Source organism: Merops nubicus, unplaced genomic scaffold, assembly GCF_000691845.1.
Source record: "Merops nubicus isolate BGI_N331 unplaced genomic scaffold, ASM69184v1 scaffold11968, whole genome shotgun sequence".
NCBI classification, from domain to species: domain Eukaryota; kingdom Metazoa; phylum Chordata; class Aves; order Coraciiformes; family Meropidae; genus Merops; species Merops nubicus.
The window spans coordinates 56,146-68,396 of NW_008627790.1; the positions used below are offsets into that span (position 1 = coordinate 56,146).

General features: G+C 37.6%; 1 protein-coding gene across 1 annotated transcript in view; it reads left to right on the forward strand.

Annotated features, from left to right (window-relative positions):
- BANP (BTG3 associated nuclear protein) overlaps positions 1-10,963 on the forward strand; it is a gene marked incomplete at both ends in the record, with an annotated part of 65,829 nt that extends 54,866 nt beyond the window's left edge. The window contains 3 exons of the mRNA XM_008946456.1: positions 6,193-6,323; positions 8,709-8,771; positions 10,919-10,963. Of these exons, the coding sequence (XP_008944704.1) occupies positions 6,193-6,323; positions 8,709-8,771; positions 10,919-10,963 (239 nt within the window). The remainder of the gene's footprint in view (positions 1-6,192; positions 6,324-8,708; positions 8,772-10,918) is intronic.
- Positions 10,964-12,251: the final 1,288 nt, after the last annotated feature.

Here is a 12,251-nt window from a genome sequence, read left to right on the forward strand (position 1 = left end):
GAAAGAGAAGTAATATTTCACAGCTCTGAAGTAAAGGAGGTCTGTATTTCACAGTTATGACAACATAGCTGTCAAATACAGCTTTTTAAAGTGTTACATATGAACCCAGACAGTTTTTATAGTAGCATTTGTTTCAGGGGGCAATTTAAGGTGAGCCTTGAAATTCAGCTACCTGAGAAACTGTCGTTCCCACTATTGTGAAGTTGTAGCTGTTAGGATCAGCTTCTAGGTGCTTTCTGTCAGGTCTCCACCCAGCTGTGGTTGCTGCTGTCTGCAGGATACCTGGGTTTGGTTTCATTGAGTAATGATGTCTTATTCCATCTCAATTCACATAGAACAGGCATTTGAGGTGTTTATCTGTCGGGTGGAATATAGTAGCTGCTTCTCACAGAGGATATAATGGGAAAAAAAAAAGGCTCCTAAAAGATTGTGATTTGCTGCTGTGTGAAGGACGTGGGGAATCTGCAGCGTGATCTCTGGTATAATGTTCTCTGAGCTGTCCTGAGAAGCTCTGGCTTGGGACCAAGCACTTTGGATTATGTCACATGGGGGAAAAAATCTGCACACACTCCCCTTTTAACAGGTTAAATACAAAAAAGCTAAGCTGTTTGTGAACTGCTTAAACCCACTGATTTGTAGCTAAGTGATGATAACTTCCTAGGGAAGTTTCAGGGTTTACTCTAGAAGCTAATCCCATAGTCTCCAGAAAGCTTTTCTTTCTTAGATGCCGGATTGCCATCAGCAGATGCCTTGAGCAGACACATAGTATCACAGTGTCTGCTGGGCAGCTGAGCTCTTCTGAAAACATCATTAAGAGGTTTAAATATGATTTCAACATCCTGAGCCTGAGTGAATGAACACCACGTTCCTAGTATGAACTTTTTGCAGAGCTTGATAAGGTTTTTCCACTTCTGAACTTAGAATATTTCAGATTAAATTTTGACTGAGAGGTGCAACCAAAAAAAAAACCCAAACAAACAATCCTCAAGTCTAAAACTTCTGTATTTGATTGGCTTGAAGTAATATTTTTCATCATCTATCTCTTGGGGTTGATAAGAACAAGATAGCTTTCCATTTTGACTTAGTATAATACATGTTTCAATCAGCAAAAACTTGTTGGTATTTTCAAGTGGTGCAGAGGAGCATCATTTTCTTCTGTGTTAAAGAGTATTTTCTTAAATGCTGGCATGCTGAAAGTGTAGAATAACTTAGTGTGTTCTGTTGGGCAGGGAAAATTGTTGAACATTTCTAGATATCACTGAAGAAAATATTTTTTTTGAGTCCTGAAATAGGCTCAAATCAGCATGGCCACTCACCTGCTGGCCATCCTCCCTTGTGAGTTAGGGGACTTGATTTTCCAGAGCTGTTTTTTTTTTTTTTTTTTTAAAAAAATGCAGTCTAAAACCCAAAAAATAGCCTGAAAGTCACCTGCTTGTGACGTGACTTGGATTTCTCTGGCTCTGAGGAATCTTCAGGGTGGTTGAATGCAATAACAGGTTGCTGAGAGAAGCTGCAGGGTCACCACCCCTGGAGACACTCAAAATCCACCTGGACGCAGTCTGAAGGAACTGGTTCTGGTTGTCCATGCTCTGAGGAAGGGCATTGGGCTTGTTGATCTCCAGAGATCACTTCCAACCTCATCTATTCTGTGATTTTGTGATTTTTATGAGTTATTCCATACATAATAAATGATTCTGAATTACTTACAAGTGCTAAGAGCTCAAGAGGAACTGCTCTGCAGGCAAACACGTGTCTAAGGAAGCTGGTAGGAAAACATGAACGAATTTCTTCTCTGTCCTTCACCCCAAAAATATTGAGGTTGTTAGACATTTAATCAACTATGCAGCTTTACAGTAGCAACAAGATTTATGGGTTGCATGAAGTTGTTGTGGCAGGCTGTTCTATTTTGACCAAAGTTGGTTTTCCGTATTTTCTCTGGCTCTTCTGTTTGAGGCTGTTGCCTTTTGTTGGAGTCGAGGTATTAATAGCAGCGGTTTGCTCTGCTTTTCACCAAGCCAACACTTTGGTCCTTAATGTATATTTTTTCCTTCTTTTTTATTTTTTTTTTTATTTCCTGACAAGTTGTACACATGGCTGCCGTGATAATTTAGCTAGATGTTCTTTTTAAAACGTTAGCAGTCTGTGGAGGGAAGGCAGGAGGAAATGAGGTTTTGGAGAGGAGGATTAATTGAAGAGTGCCTTCTCCCTTTCTTTTAATTTCTCTTAAGATTGTTAAAGCTGTTATCACTGTTTTCCATGCTGGAATTTTTAATTAGTTCTATGACTTTGGGATTTATATGTAGATTTAGGCTGAAGTGCTCAGTCTGTGCTGAGATGTCACATATAAAAGTGGATGGGCAGCCAAATCTTCAAAGCTGTTCTGCAAAATTGGAGGCATTTAGCGCTGGATGAGTCAGGTTGAGATAATGGTTTACAGTATACAGTTTCATTTCTATTAATTCTTCAGTGATGCTGTTTTTCCTGCTTTTTGCTGCATCTGGCCATTAACCTTTCCTTGCTGGGACTACACATCAAGGAAGCAAGAAAATCCATCCGAGTTTGTGAGCAGAAGCGTGGGGCTGGGAGGCTTCTACACTAGGAAAAAACCTTGGAATAAGGAGGCTAAGCATGAATCCCTCTGCTACAGAATCTGTACCTCCTACAAAACGAGAAGCCAGATGCTCAGCTGATAAATATGGAGTAGAATAGGGAAGAATTATAAAATGCCAAAGGTTTTGCCTTTGAAGTAGGGAATTTTAAAACCGATCTTCATTGAGAATTAATCACACATATTCTTGAAACAGTTGCAAATGATATTTGTCTGACAAATCTAATCTTGCTTGGCAATATCTGAAGAAGATTAGCTTTGAGAATGTGGCACAAGTAACTGTTTCAGTGGAGGTGATTTTGCCAGCTAGCGTGGAGGAGAATTTCAAAGCGTTGAGTTCAGCTGTAGAGCTTCTCTGTGCCAGGGGTTCTCTAATATATCAAAGTTGTAAATGTGAGGCTAGATAGTTTACATGATGCTGATTTATCACTGTTGACATATCCTCCATTCAAGCTGTGTGCTATTCATGTTTGTGTTTGTTTTTAATGGGGAATGTTTAAAAATGGACAAATATTACTTTTGTCTGCTCAGAGATTTAGAAGGGAAGAAGAATACTTACAAAGGATGTTTTGTTTTTAGACACCGTTGAATCCTCTCTCTTCTTTCTTCCTAAGAGAAAAACCCAAACAAAACACCAAAATCCAACAAAAATAGAGAGAAAACCTGACTGGGGTTGGTGCAGTGAAGTCAAGCTGAGATCTATTTATAGGTGACCATGTGAGATGTACAGTGTGACTGCATTCAGTCCATGTCTCCTGTTCCCACCTCTGAAAAGTGTCATAATTCCTGGCATCTGTGAAGCAGAAAGTGGTTTACAAATACAGGCTTTCGGACTTTACAGTTAAAAATGTATTTCAATATGTGCACATAAAATATAGATAAATATATATTTTTGATATCTGATATAGGTACACGTGCAGCTGTGTATATGTGCACACATCTGACTGAAGGATTATGCTTTTGGACACTGCAGGTTGACTAGAAATTGAGTTGTAACTCAACTCAGCTGCTGAATTATGTAGTGGGAGACTGGGAAGCATGATGGAAAGACAATCATAGAATCCTAAAGCCCAGCAGAATGGACTGCTGGGAGCCTGGAGGAAGCCAGTTGAAGAACAGTGGGCTTCTTTAGCCACTTAGCATCCTAACAGAATGCTATTTGTAAAATGAAAGTTACAGAAAGTGGCAGAAAATATTCTTAGGACTGAAGTTGTGGAAATGAGAGAAAAAGTGAAAGACAAGGAGGCTTAGGGGAGTGATATCTCTAGAATACCTGTTAGTTCCAGTGGCCACGACAAAGTCCCTGGCAGTGAAGAGCATGCTCCAGTGTCAGAAACAGAACAAATCCCATTTGTGTTTGGGTGACAGTGCAGTTTCTCACACTAGGTAAAGGACTTTTCTGCCAGCTGTGATTTGTTAATCCCATCTGGAATTCTGTACAGCAAGCTTGCATTGTACAACAGCACAGGAAATACTGGAATTGCACACTAAGCCACAGGACTATGGTTAAGGAATTACAAACTGCAGTTATCTCCTAGTCAAATGTAAGGTATTAAAGAGGTATGTCCAAAGGACAGCAAAACCATGTAGTAGTTCTGTTTTGCTCATTTACTGCCTACGTGTTCTGGTTGTAGTTATGTATTTGCAGATTGTTAACATAGTTAGAGCTGTCTAGTTGAATTGTTAAGCAGCTAAACTTTTCAACAAGTAAGTAAATACTAGCTCGGTGGTTTTGAGTTAGTTTCCAGTTCCCCTGTTTAGATTTAAAACTCAAAATTGTCTTCTTACACAAACATTTGCAGACAGGATTAAGAAGAACCCAAATGGATGATTTTATTGAAGAACATTTCCATTAAAATATTTGTGCAAGTGGATAAAGCTCATTCTTGCAAAACTAACATAGTTGTTCAGTATATATCTTAGAGTATTAACTACAGGTATTAAAATTGTATGAAACATGGCTTCCTGCTGTGTTGGTTCTAAGAAACAAACCATCATTTTAAAAATCAGAATATATCAGCCACCAGTCATCTCTGAGCAGGATGAGGCCCAGCTAGTGCTTATTTAAGCAATACAGAATCTTGTAAGGAAACAATCTACAATGGAAGCAGAGTGACAGAGTTTCTTAAATATTTTCATTAGAGTTTCCGGTGCTTGGACAGCTCAAAAGCCCTGTGGTATTGAATGTTAGTACATGTTAATGTGCTTTACATTATGTTATAGCACAAAATTCATTGTCAGAGCAATAAATAATTTAGAAAAATTGCAACACACTTCATGCTTCAGGGATTTCATTCAACGTGTTTTTCTGGCATAGCAAAAAAAAGATGTTAAAATTGTTTACAGGAATAATGTGTGTGAAAAGTATTTCATCAGATACTAAAAATACTCTTCTAAAAGCCCTTTAGGACAAGCCTGTTCTCCAGAATATCTCAAATTAAAAAAATAAAGGAAAAAAAACTAAGACTGATGTTGGATGTTAGTGTGATACTAGTAGGATATTAATATGATATTGGGAAGTTTTAAGGTTTCTGCTGGCTGTGTGGACTTGAATTTGTCTCACCTGCTGGAAAAGTGTCATGGATAGCCCCTGTTTTTTTTCCCCTGTTTCCTAGCAGGATGTATGGTATCTAGTGACACATTTACCTGCTAAAGGTGTCTTAATCTGTAAGAAGACCCATTCAAAGCTGTAGTCTCTGGTCCATTGTATTCCACCTCACCATTGCAGTACAGAATTACTGACATTATGAATCTCTCAGTATCACTGGCACCAAATACATTAAGAAAGTCATGTTTCCAAAAAAATCCCCAAACACATACTTGAGTGCATTTATGCTGAAAAAATATAAGAATTTAGTTCTTTTTACTTGCCATTTGCCTCTCAGATTTGTAAGAATCCTTACTCTGCTGCTGGAAAAGGCAGCAATGAATCTGTGCTGTGTTTATTTCTAGTAAAAGTTGTGTTCCTCTAGAAATCATGCAGTGGTTTTACTGGTGACTGTCACTGTTAACCAGAGGTAACACCCAGGTGTCTTCCCTTCTCTAGGGACATGTTCAGAAGGACTGACTTTGCAATGTGAGGTAGTGCTTAAATTCCTCTAAGTCAAGAAATCAACCTGCCATTTTGAGGCTAAAAAGAATAATAATTCCAGGCTTGTGTGTCAGTACGAATTATAGGTGATAGATCTTGAAAAACAGTTGAGAGAGATCCTTTATTTATATGCTAACTTCAGTTTACAGGGTGGGTGTTCAGATACAACCTTTGTGGTGGTGGCAGTGATAGTTCTCAGGTGCACAAAAGGAAGCGTAGAACTGCTTTGCAGCTGTCTGTGGTTTTGCTGTGATGTGACTTTTACAGTTGGAGAACCTTTCATCTAGATTCAAAAGATGCTTTTTAAACGTGCCTCCAAAGTAGCCTTTGGAACTCCTTAGGAGCTGGTGAGCAAAGAACACGTGTCAGAATATTAACGTATCATGAGCTGCGTCTACTGGCTGCACTTGTTCTCCACAGTTTTTAAGTCTACCTTGTTGCATGGCATGAGATACACACATATAATAAAATTGGATTTTTTCTCTCTTTTCAGAGGGTTCACAGAGTTCAGTTTCAGCTTCTAACGAGATCCAGCAGAACCAGCCACAGGCACTGCACTACACACTAGCCAACGCTCAGCAGGTTCAGATCCACCAAATAGGAGAAGATGGACAAGTCCAAGTAGTATGTACTCAACTTTTTCTAAATTATTCCATTTAAACAATCTAGGTTATTGCAAACTTTGCTGCAGTTGAAATTAGTTTTTTTGTTTTAAAGTGGTGTCACTTCTTAAACATGATTGTCAGAACACACGCCTTGAAGACTTCTGAAAAAATTGTTAGAGTTATTTGACAAAAATCTTCCTGTAGTATTTGGGAACACAGTTGCTGCAAATAAGTTCATTACTGTATGCAGAATTGACTACTTTCTATCTGGTTGTTTGCATTTGCCATAACAATAACCACAGACCTACTAAGCATATGATTTACACTTTAGAGGTAGTGCCAGCTGTGACTTTCACATGACAATGCATATATTTATTTTCACTTAAACCCCTGCATTCTCAGCCATTTTTTAACATCTGTTAGCTGAATGCTTTACATGTGTATTTGTTTAGATATATGTACACAAGTTTTAAATATTGACATTTTTTGAGCCTGAGACTCCTGCTATAACTCAGGCCATGATTATTTTTATATATGGTTTTTGTGTACTCTGAAAAACTGCCTTGGCTTTAGTTCTTGTGTGCCACAGTTTGACTACAAGGGTTGTTTTAAATTTAAATTTTACAAAAAAAAAGTAGAAAGAAATAGCATTTTGAAGTTACCCAGAAGTCTGAGTATGGGCCAGGACTCAACTCTTTCTGCAGGAACTGGGTGCAGAGGTTCCATTTTCACTTCACTTTTGCCTTAACTTTACAGTACTATCATGTGAATTTCTTTGTCTCTTGCTTTCCCTATATATTTTAAAGAAGTTCTCTTCTCAACTGCTGTATGGATCTTTTTGAGACTTAATTGATGACTGACTGAAAAGTAATTTTCAAGTCTTGAAAGACAAGGTATAAGGGAAAATGATATGAAGTATGTTGATATAATAGCCATAATGGTTATATTTATACATCTAACTTTGCCTCGTTTAGAAGACTTGGACCTCTAAACTGTCCTTTAATTTGTGGAATCCAGGAAGGAATCCACTATGACCAACAATACATGCAGATAGGGCTCAGAGTCCTTAGCAAGGTAGTAGGTAGTTATACAATATATGTTTTAAAAAATCCAAACAGTATTGAATTGAATTTTGAACAAACTGACAGGACTTTCCTCAAAGGCCAGGTATGTATCAACAAAAGATGAGTGAGCAGTTCTTTGGAATGCTGCACGATACAAAGGTGAATACAGTGACCTTCTCCCCCCTCCCTTTAGTCAAAAAGATTGCTTATATTTAGAAAACACTGTAAATGGATCTTTCTAAACGTTCACTGCTTTTTCCTGGGAGCCCTGAGAGCTGTATGTTAAGGAGGGAAAGTGATTCTAATCTCAACATGGACTGGGCTGTGCTATAATTTTATATACAGTCCCTATTGTCAGAGTGATACTCTCAGTATGTTTTTTCTCCCTATAAATAGACAGTTTCCTTCCAAAGGAAATGAAACTGTTTGAAATAGAGGGATCTGTGTTTCTTTGAAAATCACATGCAATTGTTCTTGTGTTATAAAATAAGAAGAGCCTTTGACAGAATTCCAAATGATTATCTTTAATCTCTGTCTCATGCAGACATATTAAAATGAACACAAAGCATTATGAACCCTGAAGTAGGTTATTTAGAATCCAATCTCCCTTCAGGTAAATCACAGTAGCAAAGACTTTGCAGGGCTAGTCAGGATGCAGGAGGAATTCTGTCCACTCTTATCCATGCTTTGATCAAATGGTAGGTTTGATACCATTCTGAAGGGCTGGGTATGGCCAGCAATACAAAGTATTAACATTATTAAAACTGTTAGGACAGATTCTCCACGAACATAAACCAGTGTAACTGCATTCAAATTAATGACTTCATGCCAATTTGTAGCAGCTTGAGAGATAGTGTTGAACATGGTGCAGTACTTTATGTGACTGTACAAGGATATATGGTTACTTACAGATATCTTTTAAAGCCTCACTCTGAGTAGTTAGAACTGAGTTTCCAAGGTCTTTAAATGAGATGAGTGTTTTGGGAGCAATGCTCATCTACCAAAGCAAGTCTGTCCCATGCTGTGTGCATCAGTCAATAACACAGATGCTTTGTTTACAGAGAAATGTGCTATATAAATGTTGTTTATTATTATGCCTATTTTCTTTCCTCTTCTGTGAAAATCAATATTTTTTTCTTCAGAATCACGCTGCTTATACTTTGCATAAAAAGATGGTGAAATGTGGATGCACTGAATATAAAACTGTCTTTGTTTTAAATGGAATAAGCATCTTGCTTCCTTACATTAAGCTGTATTGCATCCAAGGTAATAACTTCTTCCTCTAGTTATGATTTTCCTCTGATGCTCCTTGGTGTTTTCTTTTGTTGCGGATCCCACAGGGCCATCTCCACATAGCCCAGGTTCCTCAAGGAGAGCAGGTCCAAATCACACAGGACAGCGAGGTGAGCCAAAACTTTGGGTGCCTGTGGAGCAGATGTTGGCCAGAATTTAGGACCCCAAGTCTAAAATGTACCTCTGAGATCTGCTACAGTGGGCTGTAGAGACCAGTGTAGGAGCAAGAGGATGTGGTGGAGCCAGGATGAAGAGGACTTTATGGCAGTAAATGCAATATGCAATCTCTGTCTGGGGGAGTTTAGTCTCTTTTTGTTTGCTTGTTTTGTGTTTTAGGGGTAGAGAGTGGGAGGTGTATGTTTGTGTGTGTTTTTTTTTCCCCTTGACCAGCTCTCTGGGTGCATCACACTAACTGTATGTAGCTAATGGTCTCCACTGGAAATTTAGTGATTACAGGGTATTATAGGAAACCAGCTTAGGTGCTTGCGCTGCTATTGAGAAATGAAATGATTTTTGAACTTCATAAACTTGAGGTTTATGAACTGAAAGCATTCAGAATACTCAGTGTTTTTAAAGGTGGGAACTGTTGAACAGGAGCTGGAGAAACCTTCTGACACTTTCTAGTAAAGCTATATTGCAGATAGAAGTGATTTACCTTTGTTACTGATCAAGTAATCTGGCACTGCAGTGTTTGCACTTCATAATTTTTTTTCTGTAAAAATAGTACAGAAGAATGGAAATAGATAAATCCAGTACTGAACCCTCCCATTTTGACTTTTTCCCTACTCAGGCAGAACAGCTATTAAAGGCAGCTGAATTTACCTGAGTGCTATTGTCAGTTATTTAAGAATGGATAAAGACTTCTAGCTACTAAGACTGTTGTTAGATTTCTTGTGTGCTTAGTCTGTTTACATGAAGAATCAATAGCAAAATAAGGTTAAACATAAATGCAAAATACAATTTTTATCTGATTCCCCTGCAGAGTTTTATTTATTTGATGTTAAGCATAGCTGCTTGTGAGTTAGTTTAATCAATTTCAAAAGTACCTTAAATCACATCTCATAAAGCCACTTTTGGTGGGGAGGAATACTGTTAACACAGGGAGCTGTTGTAGAATAAATATTATATAGATATTATATAAATATTATAGTTAAAGGCAATTTCCTTTAAAGAGCTTGTCAGAGCTAGAGAGAAATAGGGAAGGATAAAACTGTTCTGGGTCTGAAGGAACATACAGTCTGCTACAATAAAACAGTAAAAGAGGGAATTCTGGGGTAAAGGGCAACTTAAAAACCTAGGATTCAGCAACTACCAGTTGTAATTGATGCTGTGGTCCAAGCACACTCTGGTGTCTGTTGGCTTCATTTGAAGTTCCCATATGTAGGACTTTTAAGGACTGCATTTGTCCGTGACAGATGAAAACATCTGGTTTTAAATTTATTACAATGTACACAGCTTCAAATAAGATGAAGTGCTGCCAGGGAGAGAAACTGCAGAAAACATGCAAATCAAAGAATTGCTGTTTTTTTCCTCAAAGAAATGTGCTGTTTCACTGCAAGCCTCTGGGTTTGGGAAGCTGGTTTTTCTTAATCTAAGTGTACTTTTGGAAAGACCTTTCTGAGCATGTGAATACAAACTTCATTTTGTAAAGATACCGCTTTCCTTTTTTAGACTTTGTGGTTACAGTTTCCTTTAAAATACTTGACATTATTGAGATTTTTTTTTTTGATAGTAGTAGTATAATTCCCATAATACAACTATCTTGGTCTGTGGTATTGAATTGTGCTAAAATAAAAAAAAAATCTATCAGCACAAGCAGTAGCTTTATAACCACAAATAGTAGATAGCACTCCATACATGTAAAAGTGTTAGAAAGCTAAATTTAGTTTCTTAAGGGTTTGGCTTAAATTTGCAGTTTTATATAAATAAGGAAAAAACAAAAAGATCTTGCCTCAAAAGCCAGCAAACAAAGTTTGCCTGAAAATCCTTTGCATTATACAGTCACTTGCATAAAGCAAAACATTCTGGTGCTGAAAAACCTCCTTGCTTTTTAGGCTGTTTATCCTCTGTGGTTAAAGTGCTGACCATTCAATTGTAGAGGGATTGCCAAAATAACCCTCAGCAGAATTTTCTAAATTAATAGATTTCCTTAATACTAAAGTTGTTTAATAATGAGATGAGAAACAGGCCTCGTGTAGGACAGAATGACTTCTTAAATTCCAAAGTCATGTTTACTGTCAATGTTCTTCTTTTACAGGGAAACCTGCAGATACATCAAGTTCACGTGGGTCAGGATGGGCAGGTAGGAACAGAACTGAGTTTTAAGCAGGGTTTTCCTTTGGTCTTTAAAATTAATGTTGCAGTTGGAATGATCTCACATTATTAGTGGCTGTTTGAAAGAGCAAAATCTGTTCTGGTCTTCCTGTTTAAATAAACAGCTCACAAGATGATAAAACACAAGCTAAGTATTTTGTCTGTGGACTCAAAGTGCTGGACCAAGCTTGTTTCATTACTCCTGCAAGACACTTTATCACTGTGTTTTATACCTTCTTGTCTTTGGCCTCTTCACTCTTCCATTGACTAGATGGATTGATTATATTGTGTACAGTATGTTCTTTTCTCTGTTATCAAGTGTTGCTGTGGCCAGATGTGGACTGCAAACCTAAGAGCATTTATTGCTGAGGTTTAAGCAGCTATTTTTTCATTATATGGCTGTCTTGGGAGAAGCAGATCTTTCACATCTGCTTTTGTTCTTTTTGATAAGATGGCTTTATTAGGTGCTTATGCATACATGAGGTAAGAAAAAGAAGCTTTTACTTCAAGTGATGAGTCTGTAAATGATTAAATTAGCAGCATTTCCATGTCAGGTGTCAGCATTTGGTCTCAGACACACTTTACTAAACCTTGAGCTATATTAAAATATCCACAGCACAAAAATACCCTTTTAAGAAGCTTGCTAGCCAGGCCACTTGAATAAATGTGGTACGAATTTTTTTTTGTTCCTGTTGAATATTAAGTTGTGAGACATATGGCTAAAACTTGAATGCTACCCTGAATTGTGCAGGCTCACATCATGAAGGTTCTTGAACTCGTTGGCCCTGAGAAGCTACCAGTACTCTGAACTTTAAACCACCTACAATGTTTGTGTGGGGAAGCAGTCTGACTTGTATTTAAAAATAAATATAATTTAAGTGATCTGTACTGCAACTTTATTTAGAAGTACTTCTGCAGAAGTGAGATGAGGAAAGGTGACTTTTTGGAGGCATTTCAGACCCTTTGTTTTAGTACTTACTGTTCTTTTTTCTTTCTTTGTGAAGTATTGCTGTCCAAATTACATCATCTTAAAAGACTAATATTGGGTGGTGTTATGTCTTTCCAAGAGTGGTATGTAGATTGAGTTACTCTTTTTTCTTTAAATATATCCTAGTCCCATTATTTCTCCACTTGAAATATCTGTTCATAACAAGTATTCCACAAATTGCATCTCTTTCTTAAACAGAACCAAAGAATGTCATTTGAAACATTGTTGTGAGCTCACGCTGGTTTTAAGGGAAATGCTGGGGTGGCCAAATTTTCCCCGTGTTCAGCAG